This window comes from Xenopus laevis, chromosome 5L (genome assembly GCF_017654675.1).
Source record: "Xenopus laevis strain J_2021 chromosome 5L, Xenopus_laevis_v10.1, whole genome shotgun sequence".
NCBI lineage: Eukaryota > Metazoa > Chordata > Amphibia > Anura > Pipidae > Xenopus > Xenopus laevis.
This window is the reverse complement of record NC_054379.1, coordinates 169,628,585-169,653,219: the sequence shown is the minus strand read 5'-3', so window position 1 is coordinate 169,653,219 and position 24,635 is coordinate 169,628,585. Positions and strand designations below refer to the sequence as shown.

General features: G+C 46.7%; 1 protein-coding gene across 2 annotated transcripts; it reads right to left on the bottom strand.

Annotated features, from left to right (window-relative positions):
* Positions 1 to 1,621: 1,621 nt before the first annotated feature.
* mapre3.L (microtubule associated protein RP/EB family member 3 L homeolog) lies at positions 1,622 to 23,433 on the bottom strand. 2 transcript variants are annotated; one of them, XM_018262195.2, is made up of 8 exons: positions 23,281 to 23,433; positions 15,023 to 15,077; positions 6,511 to 6,638; positions 6,260 to 6,405; positions 5,179 to 5,380; positions 4,756 to 4,904; positions 4,124 to 4,276; positions 1,622 to 3,952 (listed from the first exon to the last, which is right to left on the bottom strand). In XM_018262195.2, the coding sequence occupies exons 3-8, from the start codon at positions 6,629 to 6,631 to the stop codon at positions 3,884 to 3,886; spliced, it is 840 nt and encodes a 279-aa protein (XP_018117684.1). In that variant the 5' UTR covers positions 6,632 to 6,638; positions 15,023 to 15,077; positions 23,281 to 23,433; the 3' UTR covers positions 1,622 to 3,883. The 2 variants fall into 2 exon arrangements, with proteins under 2 accessions (XP_018117684.1, XP_041419599.1); XM_041563665.1 differs by lacking the exons at positions 15,023 to 15,077; positions 23,281 to 23,433 and adding an exon at positions 9,494 to 9,692.
* Between the last annotated feature and the right edge of the window lie 1,202 nt (positions 23,434 to 24,635).

Here is a 24,635-nt window from a genome sequence, read left to right as displayed (position 1 = left end):
GCTCAACAGGGACTAAGATAAGAAATGGATCAACTAAATGTATCAATTTAGATCAGTTTACAGGGTCGGCGACCCCCCCTCCCAGAGCTGCTTTAGAAGGTGAAAAATACAACTTTACGTTTCAATATTAGAAAAACAGTCACAAATAGAAAATATAAAGTAATTTAGGAATTCTTTATTTCAGGGGAACAATCTGAAACCCCCCTCCATTGGGGGAGGTGCACCCATGCAGAAAGCTTCCCAGTGTCTGTTACTTCATTCTGAATAGAACTGTGATACCCCTGTACCCCTGTACCCCAACCTGAACCTGACCAACGATTACCCATCCCAGGCAAAAACTGTCAAAATATTTCATGGGAATTTTACAGGAACCGGCAAATTTCACAGATATTTCTGTTAGATACCACAAGTGAGTGTTTATTTGTACCCTGGGTACCCCTGGAACTATAGCAGGGTGACACCCCAATGTTTCTATATATCTGTAACCTTGTTATGAGCTAAGGGGGCCCAGTCTGAAGGTCAGTTAGGGGGAGATTTGGGGTGAGTGATTATTTGTACCCTGGGTACCCCTGGAACTATAGCAGGGTGACACCCCAATGTTTCTATATATCTGTAACCTTATGAGCTAAGGGGGCCCAGTCTGAAGGTCAGTTAGGGGGAGATTTGGGGTGAGTGTTTATTTGTGCCCTGGGTACCCCTGGAACTATAGCTGGGTGACACCCCAATGTTTCTATATATCTGTAACCTTGTTATGAGCTAAGGGGGCCCAGTCTGAAGGTCAGTTAGGGGGAGATTTGGGGTGAGTGATTATTTGTACCCTGGGTACCCCTGGAACTATAGCAGGGTGACTGTTACCCCAATGTTTCTATATATCTGTAACCTTGTTATGAGCTAAGGGGGCCCAGTCTGAAGGTCAGTTAGGGGGAGATTTGGGGTGAGTGATTATTTGTACCCTGGGTACCCCTGGAACTATAGCAGGGTGACACCCCAATGTTTCTATATATCTGTAACCTTGTTATGAGCTAAGGGGGACAATGAACCCTCTAAACAAATACATAATTTAGTGCTTATTCTAAGCCCCTGTCTGCTGACACATAATGATAGTTTTGCCACACAAAGGAAGATATTGGGTACATGGGCAAAAAGAAATGAGGGGGTGAATATATAAACATAAGTCTGACCTATAGGAAATGTGAGTTAAATTTAGGCTGCTGTCGGTGGAAGATAATCCGAAGCTCAGAGATACAGTTACCGGCTTGTGGTTAAAATAACTGAATTCTTTCTGATCAGATTTCCTTCTCGACTGCTGTGGCTCTTTATCAGTGTCGGCTCAGAGCTCTGTGCCCGGCCCGTCTATAAACATAGAATGAAGCCACAAGCGTTCCCTGCCATCCTGCTTATGTGATTGGACAATTCCCTGTGTGTTGGGGACACCTGGGAATGGGAAGGTTCACTAACACTGTCTGCAATTCGCACAGATATCTGGGGCCGGTCACTGTATTTATTACTATGTCCCCAGTACAACCTGCTCATCAATGCTCAAAAACATCGGATTTCATCCTGATAAAACTCAAGTTCCGTTGTTAGCCGGACGCTCTGCTTTACTGAACATCACACACAATTTTCAGGCACAAATGCAACACCTTTTTATTTTGATGGTAGTGTTATTGACAGGACATTAGTTCTCATGTTAGTTATTTAGGGGACACCCCCAGTGCAGCTTTGCGTACTCCATTCACAGCTTATTGAGCTCAGCTTATGAGACTTCATTTTTTACATCAAACAATGAACTGAAAGGATAAAAACCATTGAGTATATGAGAAATTAATATTTTTGGCCTCTCTGGAAGGGCGGTGGCACAGGAGGAACTGTGAGTGACGCCACAATTAGATGCAGTCACAATGGGCAGAATCACCAAGATGGTTTCCATTGGAAGAGCTACTGATATACTAACTAGATATGAGCAGGTTTTAAGCTACTGGTGCTAATTTGAAGGTGATCCTCTTTCAATCTGAGTTCTCGTGTGCCACCACCCTGAGATATTTCAGCAGCTACAGGGACCCTTATTTTATTGTTCAAAACTCATTAGCAAACCAAAATACTGCAGCCTCCTCTGCCAGCAAAACAACATTAACGAGCAATCAATAAATTAACAGAAAGACGACAATTTCCCAGTTTTACCCCCCACAGAGGTACCACGGATAGTGCGCAAAGGGTCACCAACTCAGCCTTCAAAAACCACAACTGGTACCAACTTGTGCTCCAATCAAAACCCAGCCTAGACACTACTGGCAGCCAATCAAAGGCATTGCCAAATGAGGAACCAATCGGATGAAGTGATATAAAACTAAAATTAAGAAATCAATAAAAAGCTTAAAAACACTAAATTAAAATAGTATATTGAATCTTAGAAATGATCCTCATAGGACATTGCTAATACCGTATATACTCGAGTATAAGCCGAGTTTTTCAGCCCCCAAAATATGCTGTAAAACTCTACCTCGGCTTATACTTGGGTCAAGCGCAAAAACGGTCGCCGGCGCCTAAGAATAGTCCAGCACCTCCAATGGGAGCAGAAACCCTCAATTTTTTGATGGAAACTAACCAGAAGCTGCTGCATTTCTCACCCTAGGCTTATACTCGAGTCAATAAGCTTTCCCAGTTTTTGGAGGTAAAATTAGGTACCTCGGCTTATACTCGGGACGGCTTATACTCGAGTATATACGGTACTTCCAGTTATATACTTGTTTCCCAGTTGCATTATATTTAAATTAAACTTATTATAAAAACGTAAAAAGTACATCCATGTAAGGGAATGGACTGCCTCTAACACAGGCTGAGTTTGTGGCCCAAGCTCCACTGTGGTTTGTGTTGTTTGGGGTGGGGAATAAAAAAAATAAAAACTGGGAACAGAAAGTGCATGTAAAAACCATTAAAATATACATATGTCCACTCTAACTGGTCAGCCCTCCTGCTGTGGATGGGCCCACATTGCATGATGAGACTGGGGCAGCAGGAAGGCTCTTACATATAATACAAGCAATCATGGCGGAAGGAGACATCAGGAGAGCATCTGGGTGGGACAGAAGGAGAGAGGTGGCGTATTTACCAAGGTTTCTGCTTGATGAGAAGGTCTAGAGAGAATTAGTTCATCATGCCTTGGTGTTTCCTCATCTAGAATAAGTTCTGTTTCATCTCCAGAATCCTGGAGTCTATTCTAGTTGGCGCCTACAGAACAGCTGATAAGGGTTTTTTCCAAGCTGGGATCTGTTCTAGGTGCTACATACAGGAGGAAACCATCCCATCCCATGAGAACATCAAGGATCTCTGGGGTACCACATATAGATAACCATGTTTGCATCTTGAAACTAGTGGAGCATGTAGCAAAGCCAATGTGATGGTTCCATGTCAAGTCTTGAGAAACGACAGTTTTGTAACCTGAGGTAGATACACCACCTTGGAGGAGGAGGAGGAAGGCTGAAAGGCCTCATATATAAAAGGAAGACAGAGACATACAGATATTATAGGATCAGTAACCCCAGACTCCCAACAGGCAGAAAAACAACCAAGGATATAAAACTCCCACAGGAAAAAGATTACCCTCCCGATAAAAGAATCAAGCGCCATGTTTAGCAAGCGTAAAAACCCAACTCCAAAGAAACACCAACACCTCCCCATCCAGAGTTCCTATTGGCTGGAAATGGCAGACTTTGCGAGACGCCTGCGCTGCATCGGCTGTTTCTATGACGACGAATAGTGGCGTGGGAAGTGATCCCAAACCCAAGGTGTCCTCTTCTCAGAACGACTGATGGGCAATGACAGGGAGGAGGATTTATATGGGATGCCAAGGAATAGGATGAAAAAAGGGAGGATAAAAGCCTCGTTAGTATTCATCTTGGTCCGGGGGATGAAGTTCATCATTCTCCTCGTCTTCCGGGGGAGCGAATCCATCCTGCGCAAGACAGACAGGGAGTTAGTTTTAGGGTGATGTCCATGGTGCAAATAAGATCCACTTATTCACACTGACCAATCAGAATTGGTGACTAAGAATGAGGGGTGATTTCTTACACACAGTGTCATTGGCCCCAAAGTGTTTCCCTGGGGGCTCCAAGCTGACACCCACCTCTGTGGCATACAGGATGTCTATGATCTTGGAGAGGACCCCGGGGTTCTCGCTCTCATTCTCCTGACAGATCAGCTCAATGTCTCGCAGTTTGCTGAAGTAGAAGTCGCGCTCTTTCTCCAACCCGTCCACCGTCACTTTCAGCTCCATCAGCTGCAATGGGACAGAACACACAGACATAAGGCCCGCCCCTTTCTATTTTCCCTTATTTGTAGGTATTTATTCTCCTTTCAAATAAAGCAACAGAGAAACAAGAAACATTGGGCTGCTGCACACAAGCACTTTGCACTGGGGTCACATTCTGCTCACAGGAGCTTCATTTAGGGGCATTCCCTGGGTCGTACACATAGCGGAGTCCCTCAGGATAACATTTATAACAATAGTAGAATCTAGGGACAGTGGAATTTTGTAGCAGGTGCTGGGAGTTCCATTGCAACATCTCAAGGTAGGACAGAGCTTCTTTATAGAAATAATTCGGGCCCCACAAACAGTGTTCTGCTCCCCACCACACCTATAGATGGCGCTGCTACTCACAAGTGGGAAGCTACACATTTACTACTAAAGCGGGGGTGCTCTCCAAAGACATGTGTTTTTTCATGGAGAACCCCCCCATTGCCTGGGACTTGGCTCACCTGCTGGTTAAGCTCCACCACCTGCGAGTCCATGTCGTGACCCCCATTTCTGGTGATTGGTGGGTTTTTCCTCATGGGAGGGGCCGTGTTTTGCAACCGCACAGGGGCCGGCATAGTCTTGGGACCCGTAGGGGATGTTCTTTGTGGGACTGCGAAGGAGGCAGAAGAGAAACATTCACTGCATATGAGCACCTCGTTATTGTTACATTCATGTACAATATATACAATGACATGTGCATTTAGCACTGGGGGCACATTGAACCCAACATTTTACATAATTATGTAGCACTATGGCAACTCCTCCTGATAAACATTCAGTGGCCTCCTGATAAAGGGATCCAATAAAATCTCTTACTGGCACTAGCCATGTATCAACTAGTGACCGGGCATCATGCTGATTGGCTGTATCAAGCGCTACTATACCTGCTGTGCCAATGGGTTTCTTGGGCTTGATCAAACCGTGATCCCCAGGGTTAGGAGCGGGGGCCATGTCTTGCCCCTGTCTCGCCAGCAGCGGGTCGTACTCCTTCCCATCATAGTTGGCATCAAAGAATTTCTTGAACCACTGGACAAACTCAAAGTTGTCCTGGAATCTCCCCTTTATTAACCTCTCTACTGGGATTATCTGCAAGAAATAAATATGTCATGTGAGAGAGAGAATGGGGTCCTACTGGTTCCTACATCATATAGTCCTGGGGCCACTGGGGCTCTTCATCCTACAGTCTTTGTGCCCTGATACAGAATATGGGGAAAGGAAAGTTATGACTGGTTACACTGGTGACTGGTTATGATCACTATATATAAATATATAAGGGGATATGATCACTATATATAAATATATAAGGGGATATGATCACTATATATAAATATATAAGGGGATATGATCACTATATATAAATATATAAGGGGGATATGATCACTATATATAAATATATAAGGGGATATGATCACTATATATAAATATATAAGGGGATATGATCACTATAAGGGGGATATGATCACTATATATAAATATATAAGGGGATATGATCACTATATATAAATATATAAGGGGGATATGATCACTATATATAAATATATAAGGGGATATGATCACTATATATAAATATATAAGAGGGATATGATCACTATATATAAATATATAAGGGGGATATGATCACTATATATAAATATATAAGGGGGATATGATCACTGCATATAAATATATAAGGGGGATATCATTACTATATATATATATATATATATATATATATATATATATATATATATATATATATATATATATATATATAGTGAATCAGGGGTACAGGCAGATACATGGAAGACAGGTACAAGGAAGGGTCAGATGCCTTTTAGTAAGAAAGTACTAGTTTGGAGTATTGAGTGTGTCCTTATGTACACAAGCATATTCTCATTATAGAAACGCGCACACTAGTGGATCAATGCACAAACACACCCGGGAATAGTAGAATCTCGTGCAGGTTCCCTCCCAATTGTCACCTACTTTGTCGACGCCCATTTTCTTGAAGGCCGTCTGTAAGACTTTGAAGTTGTGGATGGATTCGTGCTCCAGTTTGGCCTGGAATTTGACTCTCTTTAGGAGGATGCAGCCTGGGAAGAGCATGTCCATGAACTGACAATAGGCAGCCCCTGGGAGGGGGGAATAATTTGGCCATTAGTCACACACGGTCTTAAAGAGGGGGCATGGGGAGGGGCAAAAGGAGATCAAGGAGCTGGGACAGGAGGGCCACTCACCAGTGCAGAGTTGCTCAGTCTTGGTGTTGTTCAGCTGCAGGGAGTCGTTGACCCAGGCCAAGATGTCATGGCGACTGAGGTTCTCGCTGGTCACAGACGTGGAATAGACATTGACCGCCATCCCCCAGCTGTTGGCAATAAAAGGGTGGAATGAACAAAGGCACCGCCCTCTTCTTTATTAAAATCACTATTATTATTATTATTATTATCCACAGCACTGCCTCAATCTCTGCTGTACCACTCATCTCACCAATACTCCTTGTGGAACTGCACATCTCACTATTACTCTCTGCCACCACTGATTTCACTATCACTCTGGTGGCACCGCCCATCTCACTATCACTCTGGTGGCACCGCCCATCTCACTATCACTCTAGTGGCACCGCCCATCTCACTATCACTCTGGTGGCACCACCCATCTCACTATCACTCTAGTGGCACCGCCCATCTCACTATCACTCTAGTGGCACCGCCCATCTCACTATCACTCTGGTGGCACCGCCCATCTCACTATCACTCTAGTGGCACCGCCCATCTCACTATCACTCTAGTGGCACCGCCCATCTCACTATTACTCTGGTGGCACCGCCCATCTCACTATTACTCTGGTGGCACCGCCCATCTCAATATCACTCTGGTGGCACCGCCCATCTCAATATCACTCTGGTGGCACCGCCCATCTTACTATCACTCTGGTGGCACCGCCCATCTCACTATCACTCTGGTGGCACCGCCCATCTCACTATCACTCTGGTGGCACCGCCCATCTCACTATCACTCGGTGGCACCGCCCATTTCACTATCACTCCGGTGGCACCGACCATCTCACTATCACTCGGTGGCACCGCCCATCTCACTATCACTCAATGGCACCGCCCATCTCACTATCAATCCGGTGGCACTGCCCATCTCACTGTCACTCGGTGGCACCGCCCATCTCACTATCAATCGGTGGCACCGCCCATCTCACCATCACTCGGTGGCACCGCCCATCTCACGATTGCTCGGTGGCACCGCCCATCTCACTATTATTCCGCTGGGAACGCCCATCTCACTATTACTCCGGTGGTACCGCACATCTAGGGTTGCCACCTTTCCTCCCGACTAACTCGTGTGACGTAGAGGGAGGAGGGGCTCTTAAGGGGCCCTTAAAAAAACCAGGCTGTCTGGGTCAAAACCGGACTGGTGGCAACTCTTCGTCAATCCCATTATAACTCTCTGGTTGGATTATCCATTTCACTTGAGAAGTTTTCTGTAGTTATTACACCCGCACGTCTGGGTTATGTCTTGGTATTTAGGGGTGCGCAATGGAGAGTTAGGGCCCAGGGCTGCAGGTTATATAAGGGAATCAAGGCAAGAGAAGAGCCCAATCATGAAACAAGAACTGGATCTGGTTTAGGGAGGGGGTGGAAAGCTCATGTTAAATATGTAACAACTACTTCCCATACAGCACCGGGTGACCCCCATTCCCCCAATTATTTCTGCCATTAGAAACCTTTTCCCCCATGTCTGTTAGAGCTGAGCACGAGCCCCCGGAGGAGCTGAAGAGTCACACGGATACGTTACACCCAGAAACACGAGAGGCCCCTGCGCTGGGGATGTGAATAATTTAATATAGGACGGGGGTCAGTAGCCGCGTAGAGTCACAAAGTCTCAGATTCTGCCCTTTAACTCTCTCCCCACATCCAATCAATTGTTAATTATCCAACCAATGAATAAATAGTCAATCAATCGATATCCACTATCCACTGTCAGTTCCACCCACGGATATTTCTAATGATTTCACAAAATTCCACCACTGTCCTCTATCCACCCTCTCACACTGTCACATATTGTATCCTGTCTCTACTCATCTGCTAGTCATGCCCTCTGAACTCACACCCCTCCGACCCCAGACACCCCTCCGACCCCGGACACCCCTCTAACCTCACACCCCTCTGACCCCGGGCACCCCTTCGACCGACTCCCCTCTAACCTCACACCCCTCTGACCGATACCCATCTAACCTCACACCCCACGAGCCCAAAACCCCTCCGACCGACACCCCTCTAACCTGACACCCCTCCAGCCCATGATGAAGCAGCTGTCAGGCTGATAGTCGGATGCTGCTCAGGAATGAATGGCCGACATTACTGTACAACGAGGTTCGGCAACAGCACAACAACAAAACAGTCACTGGACTCTGTTTACAAAGTGAGACCCCCCCCATAACCTCTGGAAAAGATGCTTGCGGTGGTTCATGGGTTAACAGATGTACCTTATCAAGGTCAGTCCCTGCACCCCCCTTACTCTACGTTCTCTACTTACTGCCCTCCAGCAGCGACACCGTCTGTTACAGATTCCTGGCATGCCCCAGGCACACTAAGGGTTAATCAGCAAACTAATCCCTGGGATTCCACTTGCAACATCTGGTGCCCCCATAACACTAATCCCCCCTCTCTGCTTGGTCTAATCCCTGCGCCCAAATCTCATTGACTCCTGCAATAAGCCCCATGTCTTACTTGCCCTTTACTCTGTATTGAACCCCCAAACTGCAATACGGAGGCTCAAATATATACGACCTATATCTTGTCTACTGTATAGTGCAATGCACCATGGGATTTCCCAAAATAACTTTCCTTTTCTCCTATACAGAGACCTAATGTATGTTACTTCCCCTCTCCCCTCCTGGTACCCCCAGTTCTCTCTGTATTAGACACCTCCAGTTCTCTCTGTATTACACTCCCCATCTGACACCCCCAGTTCTCTCTGTATTACACAAGGGTCCCTCAGTATGAGATGGATGAGGCCAATGAGAGGACAAGCAGTTAAACTGTATGTTATAGAAAGGAAATTTTCTGCATTAATATCAGACAAAATCACGACAATTCCCAGCAGCTCGACAGGCACAAAAGCTGGGGGGCTGCAGCCTGGTCACCACTAATTCCCACAGATTTCAGCATGGGGGGCCCCTTGCTGCTAAATGGGCCCCTGGGCAGCTCACCTGTAGCAACGCTCCTCCCTGACCACATGTTTCCTGAAGGGAATGATTTGCTGCTGGTCTGGGCTGCGGTGCCGGCGGGAGGGCAGGATTGGGGCCGGCATGACTGGCCAGTACTCTGGGGATCAGCCGGCAGTTGGGTGGGAATGGTCGGCATTCAGAGCCGGCAGTTGGGAGCAGAGACCTGAGACTAGAGAACTGCAGGAGGAGACTGGTACCCGGAGCAGCTCAGCACATCCAACCTCCTCCCTCCCACAGACATTAATATTCTGTAATGGGAGAACTCCCAGCACCCACTCATGCACCGAGGAGAGACGGGAGGGAGCCGAGTGATTCAGCAAACTGCAGGGGGAGCCCATTCAGCGCTACATCCCGAGCCCCCCAGCTGCTGATTTATAGTAAAGAGATGGACAGGGGGTGCCCCATACTGAGAGCAATCACTTTACATGCCCAAAGCCTTCCTCCTCCTCTTCCTCATCTGTATATTGGGATTTATACATATGGGAGGGAGGTGCCTATAGTCTCACACTGTACAACAGGGGGGCCCCAAAAGATAGATGGGGTTCTACCAGGAGACCTTTAGCTGCTGATCTGTAGATCTCAAGACTCAACTAACAGCTTGTCTATATCACCTCCTGTTTCATTCTTTTCATTCATTACGTTAAAGGAACAGTTCAGTATAAAAATAAAAACTGGGTAAATAAATAGTCTGTGCAAAATAAAAAATGTATCTAATATAGTTAGTTAGACAAAAATGTAATGTATAAAGGCTGGAGTGAGTGGATGTGTAACATAATAGCCAGAACACTACTTCCTGCTTTTCAGCTCTCTAACTCTGAGTTAGTCAGTGACTATAAGGGGGGCCACATGGGACATAACTGTTCAGTGAGTTTGTAATTGATCCTCAGCATTCAGCTCAGATTCAAAAGCAACAGATATGTCCCATGTGGCCCCTCCTCAAGTCTCTGACAATAGTTGTTTGTTAAATATAACAATATAAATAAATCAGTATTTAAGTCATATTTCCCATGGAACAGAATGCTAACAATGCTTTTATGGATGTAGATCATTTTGGGACAACATCACTAAAAAGTAGACCTGACATTAGTAAAGTATGGGCCCTCCTGCTGTATAATATGGCACCTCCCACCCAAAAACTTCCCGTGCAAAGCTGGGGGTCAGCAGGACGTCTGTGTGTTGCTCAGAATTACTGACACCCAGTTTGATAGTTTTAACCTGTCACTGGGGTTGGAGGAATTATGTGGGGGCTGTAACTTTAAAAAGAAGCCAAAAATGACAAAACTAAAGTCATTCTGGTCATGTGACAATAATAATAAGAGTGGGTCTGGGCACCCTGATTTGGACTCCTGTGAACTCCGAGCCAGAATCTGCACAGAGGGTTGAGTAAAAAATTAGGGGCATTTGGCCGGGGGGGGCAGTCTACCCAGGGTAGTGGGGAGGGGTTTTTTAAACTACAGTTGAATTCTCCTTTAAGAGAAATAGGTGATGAGGTTCATGTTGTACTGGAGGGAAAAAAAATCAAAAATGGATCTGTCTGTAAGGTCCATTTATCTCAGTATTTCTAATATCAAACTTTGAGCAACTCCGAATTCCCGAATGGACCTTATTTATGAAGTTTTCCGCAAAAACAACTTTTTTTTTTCCCAGAGTTTTCTGAGGTTTTTGCGTCGAAACCCCAAAATCATCGAATATCGGTTCGGACATCAGCGCAGACACTGGAACCTTCCCCATTGACTTATACAGGACCTCGAGAGCTTTTAGATGCCGGGGGGTTCAGATTCAGAGTTTCAATAAATCAATAAACAGGAGCACCTGTTTTTTAAGAGTTTCATAGAAGAGGCAGGGTTGGTGGATTTGGCCACATTTGGTGAGAAGAAGAGTCAGTAAACCTATAGATGTGGCCCAAGATGTAGTAGTAGCTATGGGCTCTTTGCATGGATACGGCATTCCAGATCAATTCATTAGTTGGTTAAATGTTTTGTATAAAGGGGATTCCCTCTGATTGGAAGGTTAGGATGGAGTGACACAGACATGTCCTTTGAGTTTGCTCCTGAGGAGACTGCAGGACTGTGGGATTGAGGTTGTTCCATTCACATTTGGTCAATCCTTTAAGTCCATAGACGACACAAATGATGTCTCTCTGGCAATGTCAAAACCTGGGGAGGAGGGAAAGATTCTGGAGCACATCGAAAGTTATTGTGAGGCATAAGGGTCTCCGATCAACCAAGAGAAATCAAAAGCTTTGTAGGCTCTTGAGGGGGACCACGTTTTGAGAAATTCCCAGTGGCCCCCAGTTTAGATAGAGTTCTGGCGATTCAATTTGGGAAGGGAGACATTGCAAAGGTATATTGGGAAGAAATAAGGGGTTCAGTGTTGGAAGCAATGGAAACTGACCTACGGAGGAAGGATTGACATTATTAAGACTCTTCCTCTTGCCTTTTCATTACTTATGTCTTTTTGTTGCCAGAATCTCTCTATGCTCAGATCCAGAGCATGGTCTTCTAAATGCTTTGAGGGAGTAGGGTCCCCTGTAAAAAGAGGGATCACGTTCCTGCAGAGGAAAAGGTGATGGTGTGACATGCCTTGTCCAATGGGTTTCTTCTGCGCCATCTTTCTGAGGTTTAACTTTAGGCGTGTGGTACAGGGATAATAGTCTCTGTGGGAAATCAGTGTTGGACATTGGGCATCGCAGGTTGAAAGAAGTCTGGATAAGAGGAAGCTGAACCCCATCTTATCTATTTTTTAAAAATATGGAATATTGGTGCAGAAGTTATACGGTACCTGCATAGGAAGATCATTTATTGTGCTGGAACCTCAGTTTGTTTGATCAGTTTTGCTATAGACTCCTGGGGAAAATACTAGAGGAAAGTTTTCACTGCCTCATAAGTAAACTCAGAAAGTTCTGGGACATTGCTCGGCTGTCCTGGTAAGGCAATTATAACCTGTGCTTGTGTTTGTCAGTATGTACAAGAGACAATATTATATGGATAGGGACAAAGGTATCTCTGTGCATTAAAAACAGTCACAGCATATGGTACATATACATTATATTTGCTATTTATATCCTGGTTACATTGTAACAAGCGATGAGTCATTGAGGAAACATTAACTGGCAATGATTTAATAGCTTACATAATTTGGTCTTGTTCTCACACTATCAACAAGACACAGCGCAGTGTCATGAAAAACTCACCAAAATCATTAAAACATTGAAATTCTAAACAAATATTCAGCTGTGAGGATATGGGCAGAAATTAGGTGGAAGAAACAGAACAACACAGAGCACACAAGGCTGGGGTGTCCTCTATCTACCAACACACTGTATTCCATCTAGAGCAGGAGCTTTAGCCACACCTCCTGGTCCACTAAACCCCACCCATGCCCAATTGGTGACTGTTGAGCAAGATGGTGACAACAAGACAAGACAGAAAGATGTACACAGTGGGACAACATGGTAACAGTTTAGAAAGTTGGTGACAACACAAAATGAAAACAGCAAGACAAGATTGAGACAATAGGCCAAGATGGTGACAATTGAGCAAGATGGAAACAGTAGGACAAGATAGAGACAGTTGGACAATATGGACAAGATAGAAACAGTTGGCAAGATGGAGACAGTAGGATAGGATAAGATGGAAACAGTAAGACAAGATGGAAAGTGTTGAGCAAGATGGAAACAGTTGGAGAAGATGTAGACAGTAAGACAAGATGGATAGAGTTGAGCAAGAAGGAGACAGAAGGGCAATATGGAGACAGTAGGGCAATATGGAGACAGTAGGAGAAGATTAAGACAGTAGGATAAGATGGAGAAAGTAGGAGAAGATGGAGACTAAGACAAGATGGATAGAGTTGAGCAAGATGGAGATAGTAGGGCAATATGGAGACTGTAGGAGAAGATTAAGACAGTAGGATAAGATGGAGACACTAGGATAAGATGGAGACACTAGGATAAGATGGAGACACTAGGATAAGATGGAGACAATGAGAAAGGATGGAGAGAGTTGAGCAAGATGGAGACAGTAGGATAAGATTAGACAGTAGGAGAAGACGGAGACAGTAAGACGGAGACAGTAGGATAAGATGGAGACAGTGGGATAAGATGGGAGACAGTAGGATACGATGGTGACAGTAAGACAAAATGGAGAGAATTGAGCAAGATGAAAAGAGTAGGGCAGGATGGAGACAGTAGGATAAGATTAAGACAGTGAGCGAAGATGGAGACAGTAGGATAAGATGGAGACACTATGATACTATGGAGACAGTAAGACAAGATGGACATAGTTGAGCAAGATGGAGACAGTAGGGCAAGATGTCTAGAACTGGGCAAGTAGGAGAAGATGGAGAATCTTAGGGCATGACTACTGCAGTGAGCACCATTGAGGGGAGACCACAGCAAACCCAGAAACACCCCTGTTAGGAAGGTTGCAGCCTGCTAGACTAAGACAATGGATTCTTAAGCAAGGCTGAAACTGCAGCACTATGGTAGAAGATGGGAGGGATGCAAACAGTGTAGCTACCTATCCAGTTTGGAACCAAACAGTTTGGTTTTTCTTGGGGGTGTTTGGGGAAAACACCCACCTCTGTGGTCACAACCACACACTCATACATCACAAGCACCCCACCATCCAATGTCATGACCATGTCTCATATGTTGCTGCTCCACCATCTGATGTCATTGGCCTGCCCTACCTTGAGGAAACCCATGCACACAGAGGTAGAACATACACCCACTTTGCAGATAGTGCTCTCTCTTTGGAACAGAACCTAGGACCCCAGTGCTGTGAGGCAATGCTAACCACTAAGCCACCAATTTTGCATCCAATCAATGTCTAATAAAAACTTAAAGGCAGATGTAATAAACAAGGTAGTATTCAATTGCTGCTCTAATTCAATAGAGAACCTGCCCCCTCATGTTGAGATCTTTATAATGGCTGCCTGTCAGGTAAACTCCTTCTATTCACCTTCCAGACCTTGACTCCATCTCCATATGTTCCTCATCATCTCCTCTGTTCCTCTTAGAGACATTGACTTTTCCCACCACCCAACCCCTCTGCCATATACCAAGAGGACAGGAGGTTTAAGAGGAAGGAAAGGGCAGTTGGGGGAAGGAAAGTAAAAGAGGACAGCGGGTGGGAGGGGAGTGCAGTTGGGGAGTAGGAGAGGTTACAGAGGACAGGAGGTGGAAGACAAAAGAAAAGGGCAGTAGTGGGAGGGAAAGGTAAAAGAGGACGGCGGGTGGGAGGGGAAGGAAAGGGCAATTGTTCTAAACAAGAGGTATAAGAGGACGGGAGGTAGAAGGTCTGAGAGGACAGCAGAGATTCACTGATACCTCAGTAATGAAGTGGGTACTAAGAAGTAAGGACAGAAGAGGGAGCAGAGGGGACATTGCTGTTACAAGAGATTTCTCTAACTTCCAGTACGACTTTGCTGTAAATTAGTTTGTAGCAAAACTGCAGCACCCCCCAAACCCATCACAGCTGCATCGGGGATAAGTTCCAGCAATTTCCTTACCTGTCTGCATATAGATATGTCTACCAATGAGATGTTGCACAAGATCAGTGAATTCCTGCAGAGAACAGAAAACAGAAGAGTATGAGTTATAGATCTGCCTTGTACCTCAGTGCACCCAATTTACTGACACCCCCCCCCGCCCACTGAATATAACCCCAACCCATCTGCATGGTTCAGTAGTACAGAAAGCCCCACTAAGTGCCTTGGGTCCAAAGTTGGGCATTATAGTCACTTGAGAAGTACCTAACAAATTGGCACCACCCACTCAATTGGCCTTTTGTTGCCCTTTATTTTACTGCACATATTTGGCATTTTTTGTGTTACTTTTCTCCACTGAAATGTGAGACCTTAGCCAAAAGTGGGGCTCTAGTACCCTGTTGGGGTTCAATCTAACATGCCAGGTTGGGGAAGTTTGGGAAGACAAACTTCATGTTACAAGGGTCGTCACTGTGCCTAATGTATCCCTCCAATACCATGTGGCCTGCAGCTCTATACTGAATATATTACTGGGGTGAGAAGCTGCTCCTAATAGTTCACTATCCATAACCCTCTTGCCCTACCGTTTCCATCTTCCCCTACTGTCTCCATCTTGCCCTGCGGTCTCCATCTTGCCCTGCGGTCTCCATCTTACTCGACGGTCTCCATCTTGTCCTATGGTCTCCATCTTGCCCTACTGTCTCCATCTTGTCCTACTGTCTCCATCTTGTCCTACTGTCTCCATCTTGTCCTACTGTCTCCATCTTGTCCTACTGTCTCCATCTTGTCCTACTGTCTCCATCTTGTCCTACTGTCTCCATCTTACTCTACCGTCTCCATCTTGTCCTACTGTCTCCATCTTGTTCTACCATCTCCGTCTTGTCCTACTGTCTCCATTTGCCCTATCGTCTCCATCTTGCATGGGGCAGGTATTCCAAGATATTAAAGATAATGAAGCTTCTTCTAACCTATTTACCCCTTTCTGCTTGAGGCACCCACAGAGCCACACCTTTTATTGCGCTCCCCCCAGACAGAGATTAATGTGGCATTCAGAGCCTGATATTGAAGAGAACCAACACAGCAGTGCAGAAAGGAGGGTGGATACAGACAACAGATGCCCAGCAGGGGTGGTGGGACTATAACAGTAAAGGAATTGGAGAGATAATTCCTTCATGTCTGGAGTCCACGACCCTCTAGAGTAGAGAAGCAGAAGTAATAGGAAGGCAACAGGCTGAGATTAATGGGCATTGGCAGAACAACACCCCCACGCCAGGTGCAGGTGCCATACTGGAGGGCTGCCAGCGCAGGGCATAGTGGGACCTCCAGCAGTTTAGGGATGAGAGACTTGCAGGCGTCTCACTGTGGCACGTGGGGCTGCATTGCGCAGTGTTTATCTGAGAGGCAGAAATAATTCAACAACCAATGGGACGTGAGGGTGAGTCCTGCCTGGCAACTGCACCAATCACAGAAGGCTGACAATTCTGTAACCCCACCCCCTCCCGTGGGAGAGACTGAAAGAGAAAGAGACTCTGTGCTGTCAGTTTCTCGTCTTTTCCTTCTATCCCCCCCCACAACACTCTGATGTTACTCTGACCAATCAGCCTAGAGATTTCACCCCTCCCAGCGAGTCTCGGCATTCTGGGACATAAGTAACTGACCCTGCAACTGCCGGCGGCCCCAGGATACACAGGGGTCGGGGAGACACTTTAACGTTCAGAGGAGTTTGTTTTGGGGTCTGATAACTTCTAGTTACACCTCTGCTGTCTTTATTACCCCCAGCAGCCCCCCTGTTGCCCCAACACTGCCCCATAACGGTCGTCTCACAGGAGAACAAAGGGGATTATTAGGCCGGGGGTCTGTATTTGGCACAACAATTCCAAACAAGGCTTGAGTGGGTTCATGGGGGGCATATGGGGTCCCACCTTTTATTCCAGGGTAAATTACATAAGTAACGAATGTGACCCCTTAGTTATCGATTTCAAATCGAGAATCTGCAAAACTCACACCTACAGTCCGAGGCCCTTCTTTTATTTGTGTACAACTCCCAGCACCCTCTGACAGCCAAAGCCTAACTCCCAGCACCCTCTGACAGCCAAAGCCCATGTTATTAATACTTTTATTTGTGTACAACTCCCAGCACCCTCTGACAGCCAAAGCCCATGTAATTAATTATTTTATTTGTGTACAACTCCCAGCACCCTCTGACAGCCAAAGCCTAACTCCCAGCACCCTCTGACAGCCAAAGCCCATGTTATTAATACTTTTATTTGTGTACAACTCCCAGCACCCTCTGACAGCCAAAGCCCATGTAATTAATTATTTTATTTGTGTACAACTCCCAGCACCCTCTGACAGCCAAAACCTAACTCCCAGCACCCTCTGACAGCCAAAGCCCATCTAATTAATTCTTTTATTTGTGTACAACTCCTAGCACCCTCTGACAGCCAAAGCCCAACTCCCAGCACCCTCTGACAGCCAAAGCCCAACTCCCAGCACCCTCTGACAGCCAAAGCCCATGTAATTAATTCTTTTATTTGTGTACAACTCCTAGCACCCTCTGACAGCCAAAGCCCAACTCCCAGCACCCTCTGACAGCCAAAGCCCAACTCCCAGCACCCCCTGACAGCCAAAGCCCATGTAATTAATTCTTTATTTGTGTACAACTCCCAGCACCCTCTGACAGCCAAAGCCCAACTCCCAGCACCCTCTGACAGCCAAAGCCCATGTAATTAATTCTTTTATTTGTGTACAACTCCCAGCACCCTCTGACAGCCAAAGCCCAACTCCCAGCACCCTCTGACAGCCAAAGCCCATGTAATTAATTCTTTTATTTGTGTACAACTCCCAGCACCCTCTGACAGCCAAAGCCCATGTAATTAATTCTTTTATTTGTGTACAACTCCCAGCACCCTGTGACAGCCAAAGCCCATGTCATTAATACTAAAGCTGGAATTTGCTAATGATACGACATTCACAGCACAAATAGGAATAAGGCTTCATGCTAGGACATTTAACACTTAATTCCCCATAGACACACAAGTAAGAATTAAAGTCCAACTCATGACAATATGCAATACAACAGCCTGTGCAAGTGGACTACATTTCCCAGCATCCTCAGGCAGTAATTGTAGTAAAGGTTGAAAGCATGAATATTCCAAATTCCACATTCCTCTACTAAATTGCTGACAAGCCTTGTAATCAGTGCAGCCTCATTAACAACATGAATTGCTCTCACTAATTGCACGTACCCCCCCCCCCCCCAATTACTGGGCAGGGCTGTGAGAGGTGCAGAGAAGGGCAGGACTGTGTCTGGCTTGGGACAAACTCTACCCAGAGACCTCTCGAGACCCCACACTCTTGGGGAGAGGGGTAACTAATCCTGAGCCCTCCGCAAAACTCACTGTGAGCCTCATGGTTTATACAGAGGGGCACCAGCCACTCCACTTTCTGCCCACAAGTGGCAACTGTCAGATACATCACACAGACTGATACAGTTTAGTACCTTGTAAGAAGGAGCCCCCGGATGGCAGCAGGTCGGAAACCCCCCAAGCTGCTCAGCGAACACAAATCACACAAAAAAAGTAGAAACTTGTCCTTGTGAGGAACATTGTGACAACATTGTATCAGCTGGTCGGATATGTCACAGTCTTCTGATTGGTCAGGCTACTTGTAAATCATTAACTTGACCAATTAGGCTTCTCTTGGCAGCAGTCCAGAAAAACTGTCAGAAACTCAATGACAATCCTGTTCTCCTCATGTTTGAGTTCAACGGAAATGTGTCATTGTCACACTATTGAGCATTGTCCTACTGTCACCATCTCCATCTAACCCTATGGTCACCATCTCTTCTTTAGCTCTCCATCATGACCTACCATCTTCTTGCCCTACTGTCTCCATCTTTCCCTAACAGCAATATGAGAATTGTGCACAAGAGAAAAGCCAAGTTGTCCATAAATTAAACTCTATAGAAACTCCAAACCTATTCACTGCCCCCCACTTCCCATCATGCACTGAGAATATACGGGGGGTCTGTGTACCTGGAGCAGCTACAGATGGATCGGCCAGTGTTCCAACACCCTCAAATGTTATTTCAAGACACTAACACCCAGGCGAGGAAGGAACCAGCTCATGAGTATAAATAGCCAATGTCCCAATCAGTCACACAGTCTGGGTGTTTACTTGTGAGCAAGCGTGAAAATCATCCATATCTCTGTCCCTCCATATCTCTGCCCCTCCATATCTCTGCCCCTCCATATCTCTGCCCCTCCATATCTCTGCCCCTCCATATCTCTGCCCCTCCATATCTGTGCCCCTCCATATCTGTGCCCCTCCATATCTCTGCCCCTCCATAGAGTTCACTATTGCAGCAGCATCTTATCTGTGTGCAACAAACAAACAATGTGCCGAGGGGTGTGAATGGGATACAGAGTGAGTAGGTACAGGGATGGGATACAGTAGGAGAGTGAGTAGGTACAGGGATGGGATACAGTAGGAGAGTGAGTAGGTACAGGGGAGGGATACAGTAGTAGAGTGAGTAGGTACAGGAGGGGATACAGTAGGAGAGCGAGTAGGTACAGGGAGGGGATACAGTAGGAGAGTGAGTAGGTACAGGGATGGGATACAGTAGGAGAGTGAGTAGGTACAGGGATGGAATACAGTAGGAGAGTGAGTAGGTACAGGGGTGGGATACAGTAGTAGAGTGAGTAGGTACAGGAGGGGATACAGTAGGAGAGCGAGTAGGTACAGGGAGGGGATACAGTAGGTGAGTGAGTAGGTACAGGGGTGGGATACAGTAGTAGAGTGAGTAGGTACAGGAGGGGATACAGTAGGAGAGCGAGTAGGTACAGGGAAGGGATACAGTAGGAGAGTGAGTAGGTACAGGGAAGGGATACAGTAGGAGAGTGAGTAGGTACAGGGAGGGGATACAGTAGGAGAGTGAGTAGGTACAGGGAGGGGATACAGTAGGAGAGTGAGTAGGTACAGGGATGGGATACAGTAGGAGAGCGAGTAGGTACAGGGATGGGATACAGTTGGACAGTGAGTAGGTACAAGAGGGGATATAGTAGGAGAGTGAGTAGGTACAAGAGGGGATATAGTAGGAGAGTGAGTAAGTACAGGGATGGGATACAGTAGGAGAGTGAGTAGGTATAAGAGAGGATATAGTAGGAAAGTGAGTAGGTACAGGGATGGGATACAGTAGGAGAGTGAGTAGGTACAGGGATGGGATACAGTAAGAGAGTGAGTAGGTACAGGGATGGGATACAGTCGGAGAGTGAGTAGGGGATACAGTAGCAGAGTGAGTAGGTACAGGGAGGGGTTACAGTAGGAGAGCGAGCAGGTACAGGGAAGGGATACAGTAGGAGAGTGAGTAGGTACAGGGAGGGGATACAGTAGAAGAGTGAGTAGGTACAGGGAGGGGATACAGTAGGAGAGTGAGTAGGTACAGGGAGGGGATACAGTAGGAGAGCGAGTAGGTACAGGGATGGGATACAGTTGGACAGTGAGTAGGTACAAGAGGGGATATAGTAGGAGAGTGAGAAGGTACAAGAGGGGATACAGTAGGAGAGTGCGTAAGTACAGGGATGGGATACAGTAGGAGAGTGAGTAGGTATAAGAGAGGATATAGTAGGAAAGTGAGTAGGTACAGGGATGGGATACAGTAGGAGAGTGAGTAGGTACAAGAGGGAATATAGTAGGAAAGTGAGTAGGTACAGGGATGGGATACAGTAGGAGAGTGAGTAGGTACAAGAGGGAATATAGTAGGAAAGTGAGTAGGTACAGGGATGGGATACAGTAGGAGAGTGAGGGGATACAGTAGGAGAGTGAGTAGTTACAGGAGGAGATACAGTAGGGAGAGCGAGTAGGTACAGGAAGAGATACAGTAGGAGAGCTAGTAGGTTCAGGAGGAGATACAGTAGGGGAGCGAATGGGTACAGGGAGGGGATACAGTAGGAGAGCGAGTAGGTACAGGAATGGGATACAGTAGGAGAGTGAGTAGGTACAGGGATGGGATATAGTAGGAGAGAGTAGTTACAGGAGGGGATACAGTATGAGAGTGAGTAGGTACAGGAATGGGATACAGTAGGAGAGTGAGTAGGTACAGGGATGGGATACAGTAGGAGAGTGAGTAGTTACAGGAAGAGATACAGTAGGGAGAGCGAGTAGGTACAGGAAGAGATACAGTAGGAGAGCTAGTAGGTTCAGGAGGAGATACAGTAGGGGAGCGAATGGGTACAGGGAGGGGATACAGTAGGAGAGCGAGTAGGTACAGGAATGGGATACAGTAGGAGAGTGAGTAGGTACAGGGATGGGATATAGTAGGAGAGAGTAGTTACAGGAGGGGATACAGTATGAGAGTGAGTAGGTACAGGAATGGGATACAGTAGTAGAGTGAGTAGGTACAGGAGGAGATACAGTAGGAGAGTGAGTAGGAACAGGAATGGGATACAGTAGGCGAGTGAGTAAATACAGGGATGGGATACAGTATGAGAGTGAGTAGTTACAGGAGGAGATACAGTAGGAGAGTGAGTAAGTACAGGGATGGGATACAGTAGGAGAGTGAGTAGGTACAGGGATGGGATACAGTAGGAGAGTGAATAGGTATAAGAGGAGATACAGTAGGAGAGTGAGTAGGGACAGGGATGGGATATAGTAGGAGAGAGTAGTTACAGGAGGGGATACAGTATGAGAGTGAGTAGGTACAGGAATGGGATACAGTAGTAGAGTGAGTAGGTACAGGAGGAGATACAGTAGGAGAGTGAGTAGGAACAGGAATGGGATACAGTAGGCGAGTGAGTAAATACAGGGATGGGATACAGTATGAGAGTGAGTAGTTACAGGAGGAGATACAGTAGGAGAGTGAGTAAGTACAGGGATGGGATACAGTAGGAGAGTGAGTAGGTACAGGGATGGGATACAGTAGGAGAGTGAGTAGGTATAAGAGGGGATACAGTATGAGAGTGAGTAGGTACAGGAGGAGATACAGTAGGAGAGTAAGTAGGTACAGGAGGGGATACAGTAGGAGAGAGTAGGTACAGGAAGGGGATACAGTAGGAGAGTGAGTAGGTACAGGGAGGGGATACAGTAGGAGAGTGAGTAGGTACAAGAGGAGATACAGTAGGAGAGTGAGTAGGTACAAGAGGAGATACAGTAGGAGAGTGAGTAGGTACAAGAGGAGATACAGTAGGAGAGTGAGTAGGTACAGGAGGGGATACAGTAGGAGAGAGTAGGTACAGGAACGGGATACAGTAGGAGAGTGAGTAGGTACAAGAGGAGATACAGTAGGAGAGTGAGTAGGTACAGGAGGAGATACAGTAGGAGAGTGAGTAGGTACAAGAGGAGATACAGTAGGAGAGTGAGTAGGTACAAGAGGAGATACAGTAGGAGAGTGAGTAGGTACAGGAGGAGATACAGTAGGAGAGTGAGTAGGTACAGGGAGGGGATACAGTAGGAGAGTGAGTAGGTACAAGAGGAGATACAGTAGGAGAGTGAGTAGGTACAAGAGGAAATACAGTAGGAGAGTGAGTAGGTACAGGAGGAGATACAGTAGGAGAGTGAGTAGGTACAGGGAGGGGATACAGTAGGAGAGTGAGTAGGTACAAGAGGAGATACAGTAGGAGAGTGAGTAGGTACAAGAGGAGATACAGTAGGTGAGTGAGTAGGTACAAGAGGAGATACAGTAGGTGAGTGAGTAGGTACAAGAGGAGATACAGTAGGAGTGTGAGCAGGTACAGGAGGGGATACAGTAGGTGAGTGAGTAGGTACAAGAGGAGATACAGTAGGTGAGTTAGTAGGTATAGGGAAGGGATACAGTAGGAGAGTGAGTAGGTACAAGATGAGGAGTAGGAGAGTGAGTAGGTACAAGAGAAGTAGGAGATGAGGTTACAGGCCACACTGGGCGCAGTAATTGGGTGTCGCTTTATAATTTAGTGACGGACTCGGTGTAGTTGTTACTCAGTGAGTAGAAGGTGAGACAGAGAATCAGGTGATTGTTGTGGGGGGGGGTTGCCAGGCAGTGGGGGGGGGGACATACGGGAATATTTGCAGTGTCAGTGTATGAGGAGGGGTCGGAGGGGGGTCGGGGATAGCGCAGTGCGATGTTTGAGGGGTCGGCGGATGAGGCGGGTCAGACACAAATAATCAGATCGGCGGAGACAGTTAAAGTGTCACATAATTGTTACAGGAGACTCGGGGGGAGAGGCTCGTGCCCGGGTCACTGACAGTCGCTCTGATTTACCCCCAAACCCGCTGCCCCTCTCCCTCCCCCCGGGCCCGTTACTCACGGTTTGTCTGTGTCCCCCCGGGGCTCACGTTTCCCCCATAAACCCCGAAATAACGAGGTGCTCGTCAGGCGGCCGCACTGTGCGGCTCTAACACTCCCAGTACCTGCCGCGCATGCGCAATAGCAACGCAATGAGACTGGCCAGGAGGTGGGGGAGGAGAGCGTTACCCGGCCTGGACCGTTACTGTGGAAACACGTGACACGACATACAGGGAAAGTCACTGAGTTCTCTGATTGGTCCTTCCCGTTAATTTACTCACAGCCTGGAACATGAGGAGTAGAAGGGAGAGGAGGTTGGGGAGTAGGTAAGTGTGAGATGAAGATGAGGAGTAGAAGGGAGATGAGGTTGAGGAGTAGGTAAGTAGGAGATGAAGATGAGGAGTAGAAGGGAGAGGAGGTTGGGGAGTAGGTAAGTGGGAGATGAAGATGAGGAGTAGAAGGGAGAGGAGGTTGGGGAGTAGGTAAGTGGGAGATGAAGATGAGGAGTAGAAGGGAGAGGAGGTTGGGGAGTAGGTAAGTGGGAGATGAAGATGAGGAGTAGAAGGAAGAGGAGTTTGGGGAGTAGGTAAGTGGGAGATGAAGATGAGGAGTAGAAGGGAGAGGAGGTTGGGGAGTAGGTAAGTGGGAGATGAAGATAAGGAGTAGAAGGGAGAGGAGGTTGAGGAGTAGGTAAGTGGGAGATGAAGATGAGGAGTAGAAGGAAGAGGAGTTTGGGGAGTAGGTAAGTGGGAGATGAAGATGAGGAGTAGAAGGGAGAGGAGGTTGGGGAGTAGGTAAGTGGGAGATGAAGATAAGGAGTAGAAGGGAGAGGAGGTTGAGGAGTAGGTAAGTGGGAGATGAAGATGAGGAGTAGAAGGGAGAGGAGGTTGAGGAGTAGGTAAGTGGGAGATGAAGATGAGGAGTAGAAGGGAGAGGAGGTTGAGGAGTAGGTAAGTGGGAGATGAAGATGAGGAGTAGAAGGGAGAGGAGGTTGGGGAGTAGGTAAGTGGGAGATGAAGATGAGGAGTAGAAGGGAGAGGAGGTTGGGGAGTAGGTAAATGGGAGATGAAGATGAGGAGTAGAAGGGAGAGGAGGTTGAGGAGTAGGTAAGTGGGAGATGAAGATGAGGAGTAGAAGGGAGAGGAGGTTGAGGAGTAGGTAAGTGGGAGATGAAGATGAGGAGTAGAAGGGAGAGGATGGGGAGTAGGTAAGTGGGAGATGAAGATGAGGAGTAGAAGGGAGAGGAGGTTGGGGATTAGGTAAGTGGGAGATGAAGATGAGGAGTAGAAGGGAGAGGAGGTTGGGGATTAGGTAAGTGGGAGATGAAGATGAGGAGTAGAAGGGAGAGGAGGTTGGGGAGTAGGTAAGTGGGAGATG